Source organism: Andrographis paniculata, unplaced genomic scaffold (genome assembly GCF_009805555.1).
Source record: "Andrographis paniculata isolate CXL003 unplaced genomic scaffold, ASM980555v1 Contig22END, whole genome shotgun sequence".
Taxonomy (NCBI): Eukaryota; Viridiplantae; Streptophyta; class Magnoliopsida; order Lamiales; family Acanthaceae; genus Andrographis; species Andrographis paniculata.
Genome location: NW_026137513.1, coordinates 4,052,599 through 4,074,440, shown reverse-complemented (window position 1 = coordinate 4,074,440; position 21,842 = coordinate 4,052,599). Strand labels below are relative to the sequence as shown.

The following is a 21,842-nucleotide window of genomic DNA, read 5'->3' as shown; positions in this document are numbered from 1 at the left end:
ATAATAATAATAATAATAATAATAATAATGAATAGAATTAATTTCTGCATAATAATTTGATTCCGACCAACTAATATTATAATAATAATAATAATAATAATAATAATAATAATAATAATAATAATAATAATAATAAGGGTGTGCAACTTCTTTTTCTCTTAGATGATTAAAGTCAAGATTAATTTAAAATTAGAATAATAATTTTCTAATCAATGATAATTAATCTTTCTAAGATGGGATTAATTTATTTAAAGAATTCCATATGATATATTTAATGACCAAAATAAACACATATTATTTAACTAGTCTCGTAATTATGTAATCTATTGATCAAAATAATACAATTGATTATAATCAAATCTTACAAAATAAATACACCGGCAAAGTTTATCATAGTTATAAAATATGAAATTTCGCAAGTATTTTTGTAACACTCCAACCTACAAGTCACACAGGCCAGACATATCAAGACTGTATACAGACTTATAAGTCGAGTTCTTTGAAAAAAAAAAAAAAAGGCACATTATTGAAATAAATAATGTAATAAATTCATTTAATCTTCATTCAATCTCATATAGCAACTCTAGTTCATCCATACATGGGAGTTGATTTAGCAGACCAACTCCGAAGTATCATTATTTCTTAGCACAATCGTGTTCTATAATACTTCCTCCGTTCTATAACAAAGTATCTATTTTTTTTTATTTTAGTCCGTCTCATAACAAAATATTTATTTTCTTTTTTAGTAACTGTACTATCTACCTAATATTATAAATACCCTTACAACGTATAATATATTACACAAATGTCATTACCTTTATATCACACGTACTAATAAGGTTATTTTAATCATTTCAACTTTATGTTTACTACATCCCAATATAATACTAATATTTCTAAAACTACGTGAAAAAACAAATGAATATCTAATTATGAGACGGAGAAAGTCTGAAATATTCACACAATGTCCATAAAGGTTTAATATCAAATCAAGATTTATTTGGAAAAGGAGATTGATTAAAATATCCCCAAATAAAAAGGAATAGATCTTTAGACTCATTTTTATTTATTTTTAAAGTTTATTTAATTACTAAAATATGTTACTCCCTCGTCGACAAAAGTTATAAAGTTATGCTTTGTTTGGCTGGATACGAAGATTAAAAAATTATAGAAACTTTGCCGCCGCTATTCTTTTAGTACAGTTTGGGTAAATTTTTTTATCGAACTTAATAATTTGCAAACTAAGTCTGACAAAACAAGTCATACTAAGCAAATCATATATATAGACAAAATTTGGAGGCGTCAAAAGTTTGAACCCACGACCTTACGGTGATGAGAAAATTTTATATATCTGACTATTATGTTTTAGTTTTATATTTACATTGAATGTTAGACATCGATTGGTGTATATAATATATAAATTGATAGTGAAAATATAATGGCAAATGACTTCAAAATTTAAATCCATTTATGATCCAAATTAAATAAATTACAACATGGAATGCTAATTCTTAAATTCCACTCGAATTTGTTCATGAATCAAATTATTATTATTATTATTATTATTATTATTATTATTATTATTATTATTATTATTGTTTTAGTTTTTTCAAAAGACATTGATATCTATTACATGACATGAATCAATGTCGGAAGAGTATATATACACAATTACGCACATACATATCCTAATAGCCAATCATTCCCAGCTAAGTAGAGCATTATTATTGACACTCCCTGGAGCACAGCTCCAATGCAAATCCACACCGTACATCACATAATCAACGGCCAAGATTTGCCCTAATCATGCAGAAGTGAATGATTGGAAGAACCAAATCCAGTAGTGCCATAAATGGGCTTAGGTAATGCAAAATTGCAATGCGAATGGAAGAAGAACCCAAAAAATTTCAATATGGGATGTCTGATTTTAATAAATTAATTTTGATGGGACTAAAGTGCCATTGACTATGGGACAAGAATATTTTATTTTTATTGCTCCGTTTGTCCCATTTTTTATGTATATTTTTTTTATTTTCATTCGTTTTATTTATTTTGTTATTTTTTTTTAAAAAAAAATTATACTTTAATCTTATATTAAAAATTTTAATTTATATTTTTTTTTAATTTTAATTATACTAATCAGTTATTTTAATTTTAATATATAATTATTTTTATTATAAAATAATTATTTTTACTAATATATTTTTAATTATTTACTAATTATACCTTCCTAAATATTCGGGATAGAGGGAACATTATTTTCGATACTAATAATTATATTGCCTCCTGTAAGATGTAAGAAGGTCCATTTTTCCACATGGGTAGCCGGAATTTTAATTACAAAAAATAAAATAAAATAATAAATAAATAAATAAATAAATATAAATACAAATAAATGCATTGAATGAATGAATTTATTTACGACAATAATGGCACATCTAATCTATTTATGTCCCATGGCTCCATTTCTTGCTTTTTCCGATACAATGAATATAATACACTCTCCGTCCACTAAATAAGTATATATTTACTTTTGGCACGAAAATTAAGGAATAATAGTATTTTAATTATAGTGAGTAGATAAAAGTAGTAAAATGATATTTTTGCCCTTACTTTTTTGGTATAAAAGTAATGATGTGATATAAAGTAGGGGTATTTGTGAAAAAAATGGGGTATTTAATGAAATTGTTACTTTGTAATTAGACGTCCCAAAATAGAAACATGTATACTTTCTAGCTGGACGGAGGGAGTAATTAATGTGTATATATTTTGTTGACTGTGATTTGGAATTAATTTAAAATGAGATGTTAATTTGAGTTTTTATTTTAATATTTTCTTCTTTTAGTTAGAAAATATATTTTTTTTGGGACGTCCAATTACAAACTAAATATTTCATTAAATACCTCATATTTTTTTCCACAAATATTCTTACTTTACATCACATCATTACGTTTACATAAAAAAAGACAAAAATGTTATTACATTACTTTTAACTACCCACTATAATTAAAATATTATTATTTCTTAAACATCGCACCAAAAATAAATGTTTATTTTCTATGTAAACGAATGAACAGTATTTTGATTAATATGATATTTTGTGATGAAAAATAATACTATATTTTTATTGAAAATTATATATAATTAATAGCGATGACTTCAGTTTCAAATCACAAAAAAAATAAACCCAAAATTTGATTATAATCTATTTTCATATTTTGATTTTTTCGCCATAAAAATCATCATTAAAATTTTCTAACAATACATATAGACAAGAATATTTACGGTTTATAATAACAGCACCGCAAATATAAATAAACTAGCAGTGATACTCGTCCATTGCACGGTTTGTAAAATTTTTTGAAATAATATTATCTAAATAATATTGAGGTTGTTGAGATATTTTACATATTCAATTTTAGATTTAGTAGATTTATATCTAGATTTGATCGTATCCATAGATTTGATTACTTAGAGTTGAGTTTATTTTATATTGTCAGGCTTCTTATTTTGATAATCAAGACAATTTCATTAATTTCCCTCAAAATTTATAACGGAGGTAAGTAAAATCCCAATGTTAAATTCAAGTAATAAATAATTTGTTCCTTAAAAAGTTATTTCAATTATTTTATTATAAGATCATCGCGTTTTCTTATAAATAAATAAATAAATATATATATATATATATCTATATAGTATCATATCCAAACTAATATTTTTTTTCTTTAAAAAAAAAAAAGAAACACCCAAAACCTCATCTTTAAATCTTCTATATAACACGTGAAGGTCACGTGACGGGGGACTTTGCATTTCCTTACATTACATGATACGTCTCTATTGGTCTGTTCTTATCTATTTTGTTTGCACCCATAGTTTTATTCTTCGATTGGATCTTCCATTGTCGATCGACCTTCATTTGCATGTGTCTTGTTCAGCTACACAGACAACACCAACAACTTTAATCGATCTTTTCGTTTGTATTATTTCAAAGTTTTTTTTTATCCAAATATATATATAAATATATTTCAATTTATCCGACCTTTTAGTATATACGCATAGACTCCCTTGACACAATTTTGCGTGAAATTTTCTACACGAAAAATGTATTTGTTGTCACAACGCAAGAAACATTTTTATCGACATACTTATGATGTGGAGAGGTTTTGTATACGACATACTTATGATGTGGAGAGGTTTTGTATACAAAACTTTTTATAGAATAATCAATTTTAGATTTATAGAAAAAATTTCTATTCTAATTTATATACTAGTAATTATATATATATATATATATATGAAACTCAATTTTCAATATCAATAGTTAAAATTATTAATTTATGTTAACGATAAGCACTTAAAATAATAAGTTGTAATTTAATTTTGCATTTTTTTCTTGAATTTATTCTGTGATTTTATTTTGATACTAAATTTAATATTTTATATTTATCGATCAACTTAATTCATAATATATAAATAAATAAATAAATAAATTAATGTATCCCTGATTCCTTCTTCTTTTTCTATCTTTACTATGAGTCGGATTGCTGTTGTACCCACCGTGCCACCATTCCTTTCTATTTCAGTAGTTACAAGTCATTGACCGTATTTAAAAATAAAATTATCAAATCTTAAATATACTCCTCGACGCCTCTTGTTTAGTTTAATAATAAATTAATATATAATTAATCGATACTCTTTAATTCATTATTATTATTTTTTTATTCAAATCAATAGCATCTACTTCAACTAACTATCATCAATCAACACATAATCAATTATTTTTATTTTAGAAAAAATTATCAAATTCATCCCCAATTTCAACTCCTAACCAAACTAATCTTAATTGTGATTTAGATACTATAAAAATGTATATATAAGAATAACCTTATTATTCTCAAAATCCCAATTCCACTCCTAACCAAACTCATCCCCATGATTTTATTTTATTTTATTTTTGCTAAATTGCACAAAATCTGCCCGTGATTTCATAAAATTGCACCAAATCCCCCGTACTTCTAAAACTGCGTCAAACTCCATCGTGGTTTCATAAACTTTGCCTTTAACCCCCTCAGCGGTTCTTATTTAACGGTATTTGACCTAAATGCGCTCAAACTGCAAATAAATTTTAGAATCTCAATTTCTAAAGCCCTAAAATTACAAATTTATTATTATATATATATTTAGCCTAAAAAAATAGTAAAAATAAACTCTTAAAACATGTGAAAAATAACTATTTTTGAGTATATTTACTATTTTTTGAGCGTAAATATAAAAAAATAAATATATTTGTAATTTTAGGGATTTAGAAATTGATATTCTAAAATTTATTCGCAGTTTGAGCTAGGTTAAATACCGTTAAATAAGGACCGCTGAGGGGGTTAGACACAAAGTTTATGAAACTACGGCGGAGTTTGATGCAATTTTAGAAATACGAAGGATTTGGTGCAATTTCATGAAACTACGGGTGAATTTTGTGCGGTTTAACCTTTTTTTTTTTTTCTACAAAATATAAAATAAAAAATGCACTACTGGGCCATAGAAGTAACCATTCATCCCAATAAATATTCAGTTTTGGGCCCAAAATAGTAATAATTACGACCAGTAACAAAATGCAATATTGGGCCATAATAATAATTAAGGGCCCAATAACAAATGAAATATTTGTATGGTAGCAATCAAATAAAAGCCCATATTCTTAAATTGATGGGCCAATAATGGGCTTTGTAATTTACGGCCACAGATAATTGACTATTCAAACATATTTATTAATTATTAATTGAGAGGGTGGAAATATGAGCTGGGATTTCAAAATAATTATCAAATTTTCCCCTAATTGAAATTGGGCCTTTCCAAAATTCCAAATTTTGTCACCATATATATATATATATTTCCTAACCCTAACATCTCAAATCAAATTCAAACCCTTGTAAATTCAGTTAAATAAAATTTATGCCATGACGAAATCCCCCCAGCCCACAATGTTGTTTCCCTAAAACAAGTTTGCATGAAATTTCAACCTAGTCCCTTAAAACAAATCGAATTCACATTTACCCCCTCAACATTCAAGATTTATATTAAAGCCATCTCAACGCCTTCATCTTCAGCGGCGGCCTGTTATCGATCCTCGAAGGATTTTTGCTTTCTTCTCCAATTCTTGGATAGCCCAATATTACAATTCCATATATTTTATATATAGTTATATACATATATATAAATCTTTATTTATTTTATCTCCTTCAAGAAGAAACGTCTCGTCGAATACATTATATATATATATACGTACATTATATGCATACACACACCGCCCACATTACGAGATAAACACTCCCTCGCCAATTCATTGATTCGTCTCGACGAGGAGACCCACAAGACCTCTCGGCGTGTAAATTCTCAAGCTCCAGTTTTTGCCTTTTGTTCTGATTTTCTTGTTTTTGTTCGCGTCTGGGTAATCGAGTTGGATGCAATCCAAGTAATGTGTGTTCGTTCGAGTGTTCGCGATTTGTTTCCTTTGGTATGATTGTGGCCTCGTGATTGAATTGTTGGGAGGTGATCTCGGCGTTCCGGTTAATCGGTCGGCGTGATTCACTGGTCCGTAGATCTAATTTTCGTTGCCTTTTTGGGTGCAATTGAGTTTCGCTGATTGGTTTCCCCCGGCGCGGTTGGGCAACAAATTTCTTTTCTCTGTTGCACTGAATTGAAGCGTGATCTTGGTTCGAATTTGGGGAAGCGACTTGGAAATGAAGAGGTCTAGAGACGATGGGTTCGTCGGTTCCCAACACAAACGCCCCGCCGTGTCGCCGCCGCCCCCTGTCGAACCGTAAGTTTTTATGTTTGGATTTAGAAATTTTCGGGTTGTAAACGATGGTGTATTGGTGATCCTACTGTCCAGTTTTAGCATTGTTTATGAACTCGTCAAATTGAGAAGCTTGGCGCTTTTGATTATGGTCTCTACGTGCATCCTTAGGGATAAATAATCTCTGCAATCTTCTTAGTTTTGAGTTTTATGGTCATTGGGGATTTAATCAATCGAAGGGTATGGAGTTTGTTCTAACGATTACATGGTTTGATTTTGATGATGTGATCAATTTGAGTTGTTGAAGGAAATTGATTCTCTTGATTGCTGTGAAGATCTTTGTTTTTCGTCTTATGGATTTGTATTTTGGGGGAAATGAAGGTCTTTGCCGATGGCTGCCCAGATTTCGACGGCAAGCAGCATGCCGAAACTGACAACAACAGATGCCTTAACTTATCTCAAGTCTGTGAAGGAAATTTTTCAAGACAAGAAGGATAAGTACGACGAATTTCTTGATGTCATGAAAGATTTCAAGGCTCAAAGGTAGAAGAATAAGTTTGTTCTTAAATTCATTTACAAATTCCTCACTCGCAGTAGGCTCAGATAATTGTTGCATTTTGTTGGCATGGTTATTTGCAGACTCGACACCTATGGTGTCATAGCCAAAGTGAAGGAGCTATTTAAAGGTAATCGGGACCTAATTTTGGGGTTCAATGCCTTTCTGCCGAAAGGATATGAAATCACACTCCCACCTGAGGATGAATTTCTGAAGAAGAAGCCAGTAGAATTCGATGAAGCAATTAATTTTGTTAACAAAATCAAGGTACATCAGCAAAGCCTTTCGTTGCTACATTTCTGTATTCGTATATAAAACATCTCCAGAATTGAGTAAAAAACTTCAAATTTTTTAATTGCAGGCTAGATTTCAAGGCCATGATCATATTTACAAATCATTCCTTGAAATTTTGAATATGTACAGAAGAGATAATAAATCCATATCGGAGGTTTATCAGGAGGTATGCTATGATCACATTTCATGGATGTTTTTATCAGAAGGAAGATTATTCGAAAGTTAGGAGTTTGTGATGCTCATTTGTAGGTTGAAGTTCTTTTTCGCGAACACCATGACCTACTTGTTGAGTTCACACATTTCTTGCCTGATGGTTCGGACACAACATTTGTTGAGTTTCAACCGGCTAGCAGAAACACTGCTCGCCTTGGGAATGATCGAAGCTCTCCAATGACCTCAGCAAGGCCGATGCATGTTGAAAAGGTAATTTTTCTTTCGTATTCAATGGTGTGGTTATCTAATTAAGAGTGGCGATGTAATGTTTTTGCAAACATGTTCCAGAAATTAGCTGTTCCATATGCAAACCATCATAATTCAGATAAGTTGAATCATGTCGAAAAAGTAACTGAGAAAAGAGAAGTTGCGGACAGATACGAGAAGGAACATGCTGATAATGCGGACCACAAAAGAAAATTTGCTAATCAGGATGAATCTGGAGCAGACCGATTTCAACGAGGTAAGAGAGAGAATGAGATTCTTGTCATAATGTGCTGTGTGGATTTTATTTTGCAGCACTACATGCTTAGTATAAAAAAAATTAATAATCATCGATTCTTGTCTGTTATTGTATAATCAGTGTTAACCAATAATATCGTTACTGTATCTGTTTATCAGTCGTTTCAAATTCATAATTAGATTATATGTAAAATTAATATGATATTTATTACAATTTGTCCAGGAACCCCAGACCCAGAATCCGCATTCCTCGAGAAGGTGAAGGAAAGAATTAAGGATCGTGAAAATTTGGAGAAAATTTATGATTGCATCCGTTCCTACAAAAGCAAGTTCTTTTCAGCAAGCCAATTTAGAAATCTGGTAAAAATTTTCTCCAAAGATTTGCGTTTCTTTTCTTTAGCTTCAACTTACTTGAGCTTATTTCTATCGAATTTCCGTTTCTCAACGTTTGTGTTTATTGCTTCACATATTGTTCTTGATGTTTGAATATTTATTGCCCTAACTGACTCTTAATAATCACCGATCTGTTTGTTCATTTGTTCCTTTTCCTACATGGCCAGAAACTAATTTCAACCGTACATTTTTTTTTTTAAAAAAAAAATTTCAGCTAGCTGGTTTATTTGGAACACATCAAGACCTTTTTGCGGCGTGCGAAGATTTCATAACTTACATTGAGAAGATCGGTAATCATATAGCATATGCTCTTTTCGTAAAATTTACTAAATTTTACAAAATTTTACAAGATCTACCTTTCCCATTTCAGGAAGCTCGAGGAGCAATAAACATGTTACAAGATCTTCGAAATTGGAAGTCGATGGGATAGAGCATGACAGGGCAAATAGAGATAGGCATAGAGACTCTGAGAATGGAGAAAGGTACAGACACGACAAAGGTCTCAACTTTAATGGCAGAGATAGCGTGGCGCAGAAAATGTCGCCTTATGCAAGCAGGGAGAAATTCCCGATGAAACCCATCCAAGAGCTTGATCTCACTAACTGTGAAAGCTGCACTCCGAGTTATCGACTTCTTCCTGAAAATGTAGGCTTTCTTACTTAAATTTTTCATAATTGAGCTTCACTTACATTCCACTAGCTGAATGCGCTTGTCCATGAAACAGTACCCGATTCCACAAGCGAGCTGTCGAACAGAGATTGGTGCTCAGGTTTTGAATGATCGTTGGGTGTCTGTTACTTCGGGAAGTGAGGATTACTCATTCAAACACATGCGTAAAAATCAATATGAAGAAAGTTTGTTTCGGTGCGAGGATGACAGGTAAAGAAAAAGATTTTTTCTTTTTTTTTTTAATATATTCTGTATTTCTGTGTTGTAATTGGCATTTGTGACCTGAATACGATACCAGGTTCGAACTTGACATGTTGCTGGAAGCTGTGAAATCGACAGCAAAGCGTATCGAAGAACTCTCCATCACTATGACTTCTCACGCAGATGGCGCAGAAGGTTCATTTTGTCTCGAAGATCACTTGACAGGTGCCTTGATGATTCCATTAATGCGTGCATATGTTTATATATATATATATATATACATATACCTTATGTGCCATTCTTGTTCCAGCTCTTCATCAGCGGGTGATTGAACGTTTGTACGGTGATCACGGGCTTGACATGTTGGATATAGTGAAGAAGAATGCTCCTGGTTCTCTACCTGTTCTTTTATTCCGGCTGAAGCAGAAGCAACAGCAGTGGGAGAGTTGCCGTGCTCAATTTAACAAAGTTTGGTCCGAAATTTACGCTAAAAACTACCACAAATCGCTTGATCATAGGAGCTTCTACTTTAAACAGCAGGATGAGAGGAACTTGAGCGCCAAAGGTAATCACGATAACTTAATTGTAAACGATGTTGAATATCAACTGTTTGTCTCTTAACTATTTCACGTACGGCTTTCTGTGATTCAGCATTGTTGGCAGAGATCAAAGAAATAAGTGAAAAGAATCAGAATGAAGATGAAATAGCCCTCTCTATCAGCGCAGGCTATAGACAGCCGATAAGACCTCACATGGAATTCGAGTATCCTGATCCCGATATCCATAAAGATCTATATCAGATCATGAAATATTCTTGTGGGAAACTTTGTACGCCCGAGGAGCATGGCAAATTCATGAAGATTTGGACGAACTTTCTTCACCCTTTCTTTGGTATTTCTTCCCATCCTTCAAATGCAGAAGACAAAAACGGCCCTTCGGAAGCTAACAATTGTGTAGCTGAAAGTTTGGAAAGTAAAGAGAATGGTAGTCCTGCCGACAAAGGAGCCCGGAAAAAATCACCCGACACAGCTGAAAATGGAGATCTGGCTGCCAAAAACAATGATGTTGGGGTTAATGACGATTTTACGCCTGGTGCAGAAAATATCGATACCTCACAAAATGTGCCTAATCCGACTGATACTGTTACGATGTCGGCTGGAGAAAAGAGCGCCAGCGATGAAAATGCTTCAGCTGCAAGGAAGGGTAATGCAAAGCCGTCGTGAATTTGTTATATACTGTTCTTGTCCCTTCTAATGTAGCCGTTAATCTCCATTGTCAGGATCTAACTCTGATTGTGGATTAAAAGCCATTACTACTCAAGAATCACAGCCGGAAGCGAGTAAATCCGCGGTTAAGAATCTCGAGGATCCAAAATCTGCAGAAGACAACAATACCGTCATGAAAGAAGAAATGTGTATTGCGGTAGAAGAAACTGACGCCAATGCCGCCGATGATGGAGATGAGAGTGCCAACAGTTTCTCGGGCGCCGAGAATGGTTCCGTAAATGGCGACGTTTCGGCAAGTGAGTCTGTTAACGAAGAAGAGTGTGAGCCTGATGAAGACGATGAGAACGACAAAATGGCTGAGAGTGAAGGAGAAGCCGATGGCTTACTGTCGGCGAAACCCATTTCATTAAAATTCTCGACTCTATCGAATGGCAGCGACAAGAATTACCGCGTCTTCTATGGAAACAAATCCTTCTATTCACTGTTCAGGCTGCACCAGGTAAGAACTATCCTGTTCCTATTTTTTAATTTTAAACTCGGATTCGTTTATGCGTCGATAATACGTTACATTGCCTCGATCCGACAGATACTGTATGAAAGAATGCGTAGCGCAAAGTTGCATTCTTTATCGCCTGAAAATAAATGGAAGTTTTTGAACAATGCGAATCTGGACGAGCCATATGAAAGGTGGTTTGTTCTAATCTAGTTTCTCGACACTTTTTTTGCGGGCGAACCTTATATTCGGACGTGATTTAACGTAAACTCGGCGTTTGTACCAGGTTTAAGGTTGCGCTGAACAAGTTGCTGCAAGGGGCGTTCGACAATACAAGGTTTGAGGATGAGTGCCGGGCTATTGTCGGGGCTCAATCTTACGTCCTCTTCACATTAGACAAACTGATACGTAAACTTGTCGAGCAGGTTCTCCCGCAACGCTCTCGTTTTACGTTTTACGTTTTAATTTTTTGTGCTTTTTGGGTACTTTGCGACTAAAACGTTTCTCTTACAGCTGAACAAGATTGCTGATGGGGACATGGAAAACAAACTCGTCCAACTCTACGCGTACGAGAATTCGAGAAACCCCAAAACTTCCTCGGATGCAGTTTACTACAAGAACGCCCGTCTCCATCTTCCGGAAGATGATTTATATCGAATCGAATGCGTATGTTTTTCTCGCCCTTTGATTACCAAACTACCGGACGTTAATTCTTACAAACTTCTGTCGCAGTCGGATGTCCCGATCCACGTGACCGTCCAGCTCATGAGAAACGAGCCCGATAAACTCGAGCCGATTTCCGTTTGTATGGACCACGACGTCGCAGCTTATTTGAACGGCGAACCGCCTGTTCCCGCCCGGACAAAGAAGCCCGGGGTATTCTTAAAGAGGTAGATCATGTCTGGGAAAAAATCTTCGATATGTCAAAATTTTTTTCGCCCACATGTTCTCACGTCCTTGTCCTAAATTGCAGAAACCGGGACAAATTTTCAACCGGAGATGAAAATTCCGATGCCTGTGAAGCCCTCGAAGGGCTGATAATCCGAAACGGCGTGGAGATGAAAGTCAACACCAACACAAAAAAGGTAAGAACATCACCTAATCCCGACATCGTATTTATTTCTTTCACGCGCCACTCGAACGTCGTATGTATCAGGTGGCTTATGTTCTGGACACTGAAGACTTCCTGTATCGTGGTCGGACGAAGGCGTGCGACGGCGACGCTCGGAGGAAGAAACAGAAACGGACGTTTAGCGACGAACTTTTGAAGCTGTTGGAATCACTGGCAAAGACCCGATTTGCAGTTGTGAGGGAAGCACAATAATTAATTTATACTGATCTATATAGCCTGATTGTGTTCTGTTTTTCAACATGGGATTGTGTCGATTCTAGCTTTTGTCATATGATAAGTTTAGATAGAAACACACTTATTGTCCAATAAAGGATTATCGAAGGGAAGCTGCTGTGCTATGCATTCTTGCACTATACAAGTCGATCATTTTTCAATAACTTTAATTCATCTTTTTTTTCTTTCTTTTGTGGTGGTGTCAATTGGCGAATATTTTCAATTTGCAGTATAATGATATCACTATTTTCAAATTTGCACGAAAATTAGAAAATTTATATTTGTAGCTACTGTTAGTTTTTCGCTCAACTTATTTTTACTTGCTTGGTACAATTTTCATTTTTGATATTTTTACCTCTACTTTTACGTATAAAATAATTATATGACAAAATTATTTCATGGTTTTTTTTGTGATTTCGACTTGGCAAATCCCTTTGTACTAGAGAAGATAATTTTTATCTAGTTTTATTACATGGCCAAAAAAGTTGTACATTTTAATATGTTTTAAATTTAAATTATTATATCATAATTATTTTAAATTATTTATTATTATTATTATTATTATTATTATTATTATTATTATTAATATTTATAAATTATTGTGTTTACAGTAAAATAAAATTATGGGAGACGGAGGTATCATTAGCTTTTTATTCCATTCCTTTGTACTAATTTGACTTTTCTTTTAATTTTTATATATTCGCAAGTTCGCGACACCAAACTCGACACGACACCTTAACTGCCTTCTCGCTCTTCCATCGGACATTTTTTCCGACTTCGGATCTCGAATCGACGGCAGATATGGCTCATGTGACACGCCGCGCCGCCGTCCCCGGCCTACAGAAAGTTGTCGCCGTCGCCACGCGCCACTTCGCGGCCGCATCGACGTCCTCCCTTACGATCGAGACCTCCGTACCATTCACCGGCCACAAGATCGATCCGCCCTCTCGCTCCGTGGAAACTAGCCCTGAGGAGCTTCTCTCCTTCTTCAACGACATGGCTCTTATGCGCCGCATGGAAATCGCTGCCGATTCGCTCTATAAAGCGAAGCTAATTCGAGGTTTCTGCCACCTGTACGACGGGCAGGAAGCGGTCTCCGTCGGGATGGAGGCTGCAATCACGAAAAAGGACTGCATTATCACCGCGTATCGCGATCACTGCATCTTCCTGGCGCGCGGCGGAACGCTTCTGGAATCGTTCGCGGAGCTTATGGGAAGGAAAGATGGGTGCTCGAAAGGGAAAGGAGGCTCGATGCATTTTTATAAGAAAGATGGAGGTTTCTATGGCGGACATGGAATAGTTGGCGCGCAGGTTCCGTTAGGCTGCGGATTGGCCTTCGCGCAGAAATATAGCAAGGACGAGAATGTGACTTTTACGCTCTATGGCGACGGTGCTGCAAACCAGGGACAGTTGTTTGAGGCGTTGAATATGGCAGCGCTTTGGGACCTGCCTGCTATTCTGGTCTGCGAGAACAATCACTGTAAGATGCTATCCTAGAATTCGATTTCTCTTATACTGCTATTTGAAGTATTGGTTAGAAGAATGATCCTTTTATTGTTGAGTATGAACTATGAATTAAAGTACAGTTTCTGCTATGGTTTGCTTTTCAAAGTTAGTTTTGTTCATAGGATATTCTGAATGGATGAATTATGGGTTTCATTTTGTTAATTTTACAATTCAGATTGCCCTAAATTGAAGTGAAATGAGTGCATTAAGTCTGTCTTTCTTCATATGGATGTTTCATTTGCTTGATCACATTGGTCTACAGATGGAATGGGCACAGCAGAATGGAGGGCAGCCAAGAGTCCAGCTTATTACAAGAGAGGTGATTATGTTCCAGGGTTGAAGGTGGGATGGTTTTCTTTGTTCTTATTTATTTTCTTGTGCATGACATGCTTCTCAAATTGAGTACATGCGTTATGGGACACATTTGATTGGAGAATAGATTATGAAGAACAATAATGAAATTGTCGTATAACTTATGTTTCCGGGCTACTTTGGTGTGACCTTGTCCTGATTGTATAGTAACTATGCTCTATGCATACTCAAATTTTAGTCCAATGATGAAACAATCATTATTGAGAACTTACTTCGAAGCCTCTCCTTATTCTTGTTCAATATTTATTGTCTCAGGTTGATGGTATGGACGCTTTAGCTGTGAAACAAGCGTGCAAATTTGCTAAGGAGCACGTTCTAAAGAATGGACCGATTGTGAGTTCATGAATTAGGCTTCCTGTTATTTTTTAGTGCACTTGTGTAGTTGACTATCCTTCATTCATTAGACCTGTTGTACTGAAGCATGCTCATACTTAGGCATACACAAACATTCATATCATGTAGCTCGTATAATAGAGGCAGGAAGTCGAAATACTCTATTGGATCACCTATAAAAAGAGAACAGATTTTATTTTTTTAATGAATAGTTTGGATACGTTTTAAAAAACAACTATGTTTTAGGTCTTCTTTTCACTGCTGAGATGGTTCAAACTTTCCATCTAATCATGTGTACTGTATGGTGCCCGGAGGTTTTACCTGATGAACAAATTAACTAGATTTGATCTGTGAGAAGCTGTTTTAAGGGAGTACCTTTGCATTTATAGAGGTCACAGATGTGAATGACCAAAATGTTGTTAAATAATTGTATTTGTAACACAATAAATACGTGTAACTTTATGGAAATGCATATTGTTTGTTGTTTTGGTTAGATAAGAAGATTATATTCCAAAAATGCTCTACGAAAAAATAGATAAAATAATTTCTTATTTGTAAATTTCCAGTTGAAATTCTGGTGCTATTGTACTATGATAAAATTGTTACCTGAGCATGCAAATCTGGACTTATTTCTGATTATCTCATATGGTACAAATGGCTATAAACACTTATTTAACAACATCCAGTGTTCATTTTTTGCTAAATTTATTAACCCTGTCCGTCTTAATTCTTCTCAGATTCTCGAAATGGACACCTACAGATATCACGGTCACTCTATGTCTGATCCTGGGAGCACATATCGTACGCGTGATGAAATTAGCGGCGTTAGACAGGTGGATATTCTGTGACTATTATCCCTGAAGGTAAAGTGCCTGAATGCTCGGTTACTCACCTACTTAATTTTCTGTTCTACAGGAGCGTGATCCTATCGAAAGAATCAGAAAGCTTTTACTAGCTCATGATATAGCCACTGAGAAAGAACTGAAGGTAGCATAGTTACATAATTCTCTTTCTTCATTCTATGTAGTACTCAATCATGGCTTCGGAATTATGCATCTCCCTCAACTGAATGAATCGTTATGTCAAACATTTCATCTTAAAATATATATATATATATATATATATGCTGAGATGGTTCATCGTTTTGGTTTGAAATCAGGATAGGGAGAAAGAAATAAGAAAGGAGGTAGACGATGCCATTGCAAAAGCCAAGGTCAGAAATGCTTAATTATGGTTTATTTCGAAGGAATCTGAAGTTTTGATGACTGTTGATTTGTGTCACAACTATATCGTACTGAATATGATTTTTACAGGAGAGTCCCTTGCCTGACCCTTCCGAGCTTTTTACTAATGTATATGTTAAAGGCTATGGAACCGAGGTTAGTTAGACAGACCCTTTCCTTCTTCAAATGTTCGATAAGGACCAACCTTATGCTAAACAACAATTGTTATTTGATTTTTTTGGATTATCATCATTTCATATCTATCTAATTCAAATTGTGACAGGCATTCGGAGCTGACAGGAAAGAATTGAGAGCGACGCTCCCTTGAAGCGGGAGATCAAAAAGGCACCGGCGCCAGTCGCCTCATCCTCCAGGAACTAGCGGACGGTATCTAAAGAAAGAAAAGCTTAGACATACATTGGCTGTTCATAATTCTTGGTCTTGTTATTCTACTTTTATTTTTTCCAGAGTTTTTGGATATTTTTAAAATATGTGAAACTGTACTTTTCGAGTTCTTTCTAGGTAAATTATAGCTAAGCCTAATACTCTGCAAATTAGACCCGATAAAACAAGTCACACTAAACAAACTATGTGTGGCTGGCAAGAAAGCATCGGGTATTTTTGGGTTCTTGTAATAGGATATGTGGATCTGCTGCCATTATTTTTCTTGCCATTCATAAGGTTTCTGCAGAACTCAAATGCAAGTGTGTGAATTTGAACATCATATGTGACTCTGATTTGTACTTTGTCATGTATCAAATGTATTTAAAGACCATTTTTGCAATATCCCTATTCACAGTCGGTTCTATATTATATCTATTTGTTCTGTTGTTCCCATTGTGTGCTTATTTGAAAGTAGAAAAGGTTTTATTTTTTATTTAAAAATAAAAATCAAAAATAAATTTAGAAAAAAATTTAAAATAAATAAAATTGGATGACAATATTATTTTATTTAGGGCGAGTTTGGCTGTTAGCTGATTCAATTGGCTGGTTTGACTAGCTGATTCGATTAGTTGTTTGTATTAAAATGTTTGGTAAAAACTGTTTGATATTAGCTGTTTATACAGACATTTCTATTTTATTTTTGTTTCTAATATATTCAATTATGTTCTTTTAAGTTTAGAATGTTTAAAACTTTTTTGTTATTAGTTATTGAAAATTGTAAAAGTGTTATAAAAGTATTTATTTTTATTAGAGTAAGATTTAAAAATAATAATATATTTTTACTAAAATATAAAAATAGTTTTTTCTATTGAAAATGATATAAAATATAAAAAAATAAATTTTTCGTGTATATATTTATTATGTTAGTTATCGATTAATTCATTATATTTATAATTTTCAATAAATTTAATTTATTTAATTTATTTTTAGTATAAAATTTATATAATATAATTTAATATAAAAATAAATTATTAATATTTATATTTATATTTTATATTGCTTTTAATAAATTTATATATTTTACAATTAAAATAATTATATATAAAAATTAATTATTTTAAATTTATAAAAGTAAAACTATAAATGCATAATAAATTTTTAAGGGCATATAAACAATAAAAAAAATTTTACAGAAAAAGTTATTTCAAAACGTTGAGTAAGTTAGCTTTTTAGCTTTTTGGATCCAAAAACTATTTCAAAAACCTAATTTACTAAAAACACCTCAATTATTTTTTTATTGGTCAAACAACTAAAAATTATGGAAGCTTTTCAAAACGTTATTTGCCAAATATATGTGTTGTTACCATGCTGAATGTTGCACACGCGCACACAAAAAATTGTTAAAAATTAATTGTGTATAGTATTAAAAATGTAATAGTAATATAAATTCATTAAATAAAGAATAATCAATTTATACTATAAATAATTAAATACCTTGTTGGGCCGGACCAGTTGAGATTTTGGGCTTCTTACTGCTTAATCAACATCCCCTCTTTCACTGTCTATCTCTCTTCGTCTCCTCCAAACGGCTAAAACCCTGAAATTCCAAATTCTTGTGGCGGAGCAACTAACGGGTGTGGGTTTAATCTATATGGAATGTTCAGGTATGGTCGTCATGCATCTGATTTATGTTTTTTTCAGCTGTTTTGATTCTGTTTACATTTCGTACTATGGGCGTCGTTGTTTTGATGGTTGGAAGTGGAGTTTGTGTAAATGCTGTATGATTAAGGTCACAATTAAGGAATTGACAGGGGATTTTGGAGCCGATTGAATAAAGATGCCGAAACTTCGTTTCTGTTGTTATTTACAGAGTTCGATTATGTTTGTTATGTGCAGGTTGCTGCCCATCGGCAGAAGTGGGCATTTATTGAATTCGCCGTCATCTCGAAGCTATTGCCTCTTGGATTACCAACGTCTGAGGTATATACGCAGTTTGTCGAATGGAACAGGTAAAAGGAGCCGAGAGATTGATTTTGAACTTCTATATGATACGTGCACTACAGCGGAGGCTGCAAAGCGTGTTCATGCACTTCTAATTGTATCGGGTAAAGCGTGGGGAAGTTTTGTTGCCACAAGGCTTGTCAATTTGTATTCTCATCTTGGTGATGTCTCCTCTTCGAGAAAAATTTTCAATCGAATACAAAGAAAAGATGCCTATACTTGGAACTCAATGGTATCGGCTTATGTCCGGAGTCGTCATTTTGGTGAAGCAGTTAGATGTGCCTTTGAAATGCTGTCGAATTCCGATGCTCGACCTGATTCGTACACATTTCCTGCTGTTCTTAAAGCTTGTACTGCTTTTGATGATGGCAGGAGGCTGCATTGCTGGATTGTGAAGTTAGGGTTTGAATGGGATTTGTTTGTGGCTGCTTCCTTGGTGCATATGTACTGTCGTTTTAGCCGTCCTAGCAGCGCATATAATATCTTCAAGGAAATGCCGTACCGCGATATGGGATGTTGGAACTCGATGATTTCTGGATTTTGCCAATGTGGTAATGCTAAGGAAGCATTCAGGATCTTGAATAATATGGGAATGGAGGGCATACGAATGGATTCCGTGACGGTTGTATCCATTCTCTCGGTTTGTGCACTGATGAGCGATAAGTTATACGGGATGCTGATCCATGTGTTTACGATAAAACAAGGTATGGAGTTCAGTTTATTCGTATCCAATGCCTTGATAAATATGTACGCAAAATTTGGCGAGTTAATTTGCGCGCAAAATGTCTTTGACGATATGGCCGTTAGAGATATAGTGTCGTGGAACTCTATAATTGCGGCGTATGAGCAAAACGACTGTCCAATTGATGCGCTTCGATTCTTTCATCGAATGCGAGTTAGTAAAGTTAAGCCAGACGTGCTCACACTAGTCAGCTTGGCTTCGAGCGCTGCTCAGACTAAGAATTTTCTGTTTGGATACTCTGTTCATGGATATGTCGTAAGAAGATGTTGGATTACAGCAGATACTGTTATTGGGAATGCTATTGTCGACATGTACGCAAAATTAGGCGTCACTGACTCTGCCCAAAAGGTTTTTGACGAACTTCCCTATAAGGATGTAATTGCGTGGAACACCATGATCGCAGGCTACGCTCAAAATGGTCTCGCTAGTGAAGCTATTAAGGTTTTTCGCCATATGAAAGAAAGCGAGCATGTGGCGCCTAATTTAGAGACGTGGGTGTCGATTTTACCGGCGTATGCTCATATCGGAGCTCTAAGAGAAGGAAAGAAGATTCATAATCAGGCTGTCAAAGAAGGGCTCGACTCCAACTCGTTTCTAGGTACTTGTCTTATCGATCTATATGGAAAATGTGGGAGACTCGACGAAGCAATGTCGTTATTTTATAATATGTCGAGGGAAACATCCGTGCCTTGGAATGCCGTAATATTGTGTCACGGGCTTCACGGAAACGGCGAGACATCCGTACGACTTTTCAATGAGATGTTAAGTGAAGGGATCGAGCCAGATCATGTGACATTTGTGTCGCTATTGACTGGTTGTAGCCATTCGGGTTTTGTCGATCTAGGGGAACGTTATTTCCGTGCGATGAAGAAAGATTACGGAATTAAACCTATCATGAAGCACTACGGATGCATGGTTGATTTGTATGGGAGGGCCGGGCTACTGCAAAAAGCGATCGACTTTATCGAGATGATGCCTGTGAGACCCGACGCTACGATATGGGGTGCGGTTCTTGGCGCTTGTAGAATCCATGGAAATGTCGAATTGGGTAGAAAAGCATCCGATCGATTATTTGAAATCGATTCAAGTGATGTCGGATACTATGTTTTGATGTCGAATTTGTACGCGAATTTGGGGAGATGGGACGGCGCGGATGAGATGAGATTGTTGGCGAGGGACCGAGGCCTCCGGAAGACGCCCGGATGGAGTTCGATCGAGCTTAATAGCAACGTCGAAATCTTCTTTACGGGAAATCAATCGCACCCGCAGAGTGCGGAGATCTACAAAGAACTGGCGAAATTAACCGCGAAAATGAAGAGCCTCGGGTATTTTCCCGACCATAGTTTCGTATTACAAGATGTTGAAGATGACGAGAAAGAAAATATTCTTACGAGTCACAGCGAGCGATTGGCTATAATGTACGGTATTCTGAATACACCCCCGAAAACTATGATTCGAATTTACAAAAATTTAAGGGTATGCGGGGATTGCCACACGGTGACGAAGTTTATATCGAAGATTACGGAGAGGGAGATCATAGTAAGAGATTCGAATCGGTTTCATCGTTTCCACGACGGGGCTTGTTCTTGCGGGGATTATTGGTGATTCGATGTTTACTTCGACTCGATTGGATTTGGTTAAGACAATGCAAAAGTTGTGAGCTTGGGAGATCATCGACCTGGAGATTCGAAAGTGGCGCGTTCCATGTGCTTCGAGTCGAGGTACCAATTTTCTTGATGATTTGTTTAAATATCTATTGATTTTGCGAAATTTTACGCGGGAAGATTGAGAAAAATTTGACGATAGTGAAACCACATTTGTCGATGAACATTTGAAATGGTTGAGAGTTAACGATGAATCGAGTATTGAGGCCCATGAGGCATATAGATGAGGCATATAGTTCAGTAGTGTGAGGATGAATTCGTTAAACGATTCGAGGTGAAATTTTTTAACTAACCTAGTAGAAAATTTTTAAAATTTCTAAAACTTCTACTCCCTGTCCCTTTTATATATCCATTACACAGAGATTAAGGTATATTAGTATTATATTGATAGGCAGTGGAAATAACTAAAATAATCTTATTAGTATTACGTGATATAAAAAAGTAATAATATTTGTGTAATATATTATAAGTGGTAAAGATATTTGTAATGATAGATAAGATTATTTAAAAAAATGGATAATTTATTATGGGCAGACAAAAAAAAAATTGAATAGGTTGTTAAGCCGAAATATTATTAAATTCAAATTTTGTCTTCTTGTCTAATTAAGCAAATAGTACAACATAACAATTACGAACATGGATAGATTCAAATTAAAAACCCTTTTAAAAATAACCCAACAAAAAAACAACAATGACCCAAAAAAACCCAATTGATAGATTCTATGAAAATCTAGAAATTTGCAATTTTTTTAGCACATGCATATTACATATATATATTTATTTATTTATTAAAAGGATCTGTGATGGTCCTTTTATGGGCGGTGAATATGAAGACCTGTGGGCGGACAAAACGACACCGTCTGACAGACTGGTTTTCACAAGTGGGCTGTGTAGTACAGTTCGAATTGGGGGGGCTAATTAATATATTGCAGAAATTCTGGTGCCAATTTATATATATTTATGGTTCAGGGA

The 21,842-nt window shown here is 34.6% G+C and overlaps 3 protein-coding genes across 3 annotated transcripts; all 3 read left to right on the top strand.

The window, feature by feature from the left end:
* Positions 1-6,111: 6,111 nt before the first annotated feature.
* Positions 6,112-13,065, top strand: LOC127245667 (paired amphipathic helix protein Sin3-like 5). The gene is made up of 20 exons (XM_051266671.1): positions 6,112-6,817; positions 7,175-7,336; positions 7,433-7,616; positions 7,711-7,809; positions 7,893-8,066; positions 8,145-8,319; positions 8,542-8,678; positions 8,926-9,001; positions 9,082-9,356; positions 9,436-9,590; positions 9,679-9,806; positions 9,892-10,146; positions 10,233-10,784; positions 10,861-11,306; positions 11,394-11,494; positions 11,587-11,725; positions 11,814-11,966; positions 12,033-12,190; positions 12,274-12,385; positions 12,457-13,065. The coding sequence occupies exons 1-20, from the start codon at positions 6,738-6,740 to the stop codon at positions 12,622-12,624; spliced, it is 3,729 nt and encodes a 1,242-aa protein (XP_051122628.1). The 5' UTR covers positions 6,112-6,737; the 3' UTR covers positions 12,625-13,065.
* A 250-nt stretch (positions 13,066-13,315) lies between these two features.
* On the top strand, positions 13,316-16,865 carry LOC127245668 (pyruvate dehydrogenase E1 component subunit alpha, mitochondrial-like). The gene is made up of 8 exons (XM_051266672.1): positions 13,316-14,125; positions 14,414-14,493; positions 14,779-14,856; positions 15,594-15,689; positions 15,772-15,843; positions 16,016-16,069; positions 16,170-16,235; positions 16,363-16,865. Exons 1-8 carry the CDS (start codon positions 13,447-13,449, stop codon positions 16,405-16,407), a joined length of 1,170 nt encoding a protein of 389 aa, XP_051122629.1. The 5' UTR covers positions 13,316-13,446; the 3' UTR covers positions 16,408-16,865.
* A 1,111-nt stretch (positions 16,866-17,976) lies between these two features.
* LOC127245477 (pentatricopeptide repeat-containing protein At4g33990) lies at positions 17,977-20,814 on the top strand. The gene is made up of 2 exons (XM_051266388.1): positions 17,977-18,127; positions 18,360-20,814. The coding sequence occupies exons 1-2, from the start codon at positions 18,120-18,122 to the stop codon at positions 20,809-20,811; spliced, it is 2,460 nt and encodes an 819-aa protein (XP_051122345.1). The 5' UTR covers positions 17,977-18,119; the 3' UTR covers positions 20,812-20,814.
* The last annotated feature ends 1,028 nt before the right edge of the window (positions 20,815-21,842 follow it).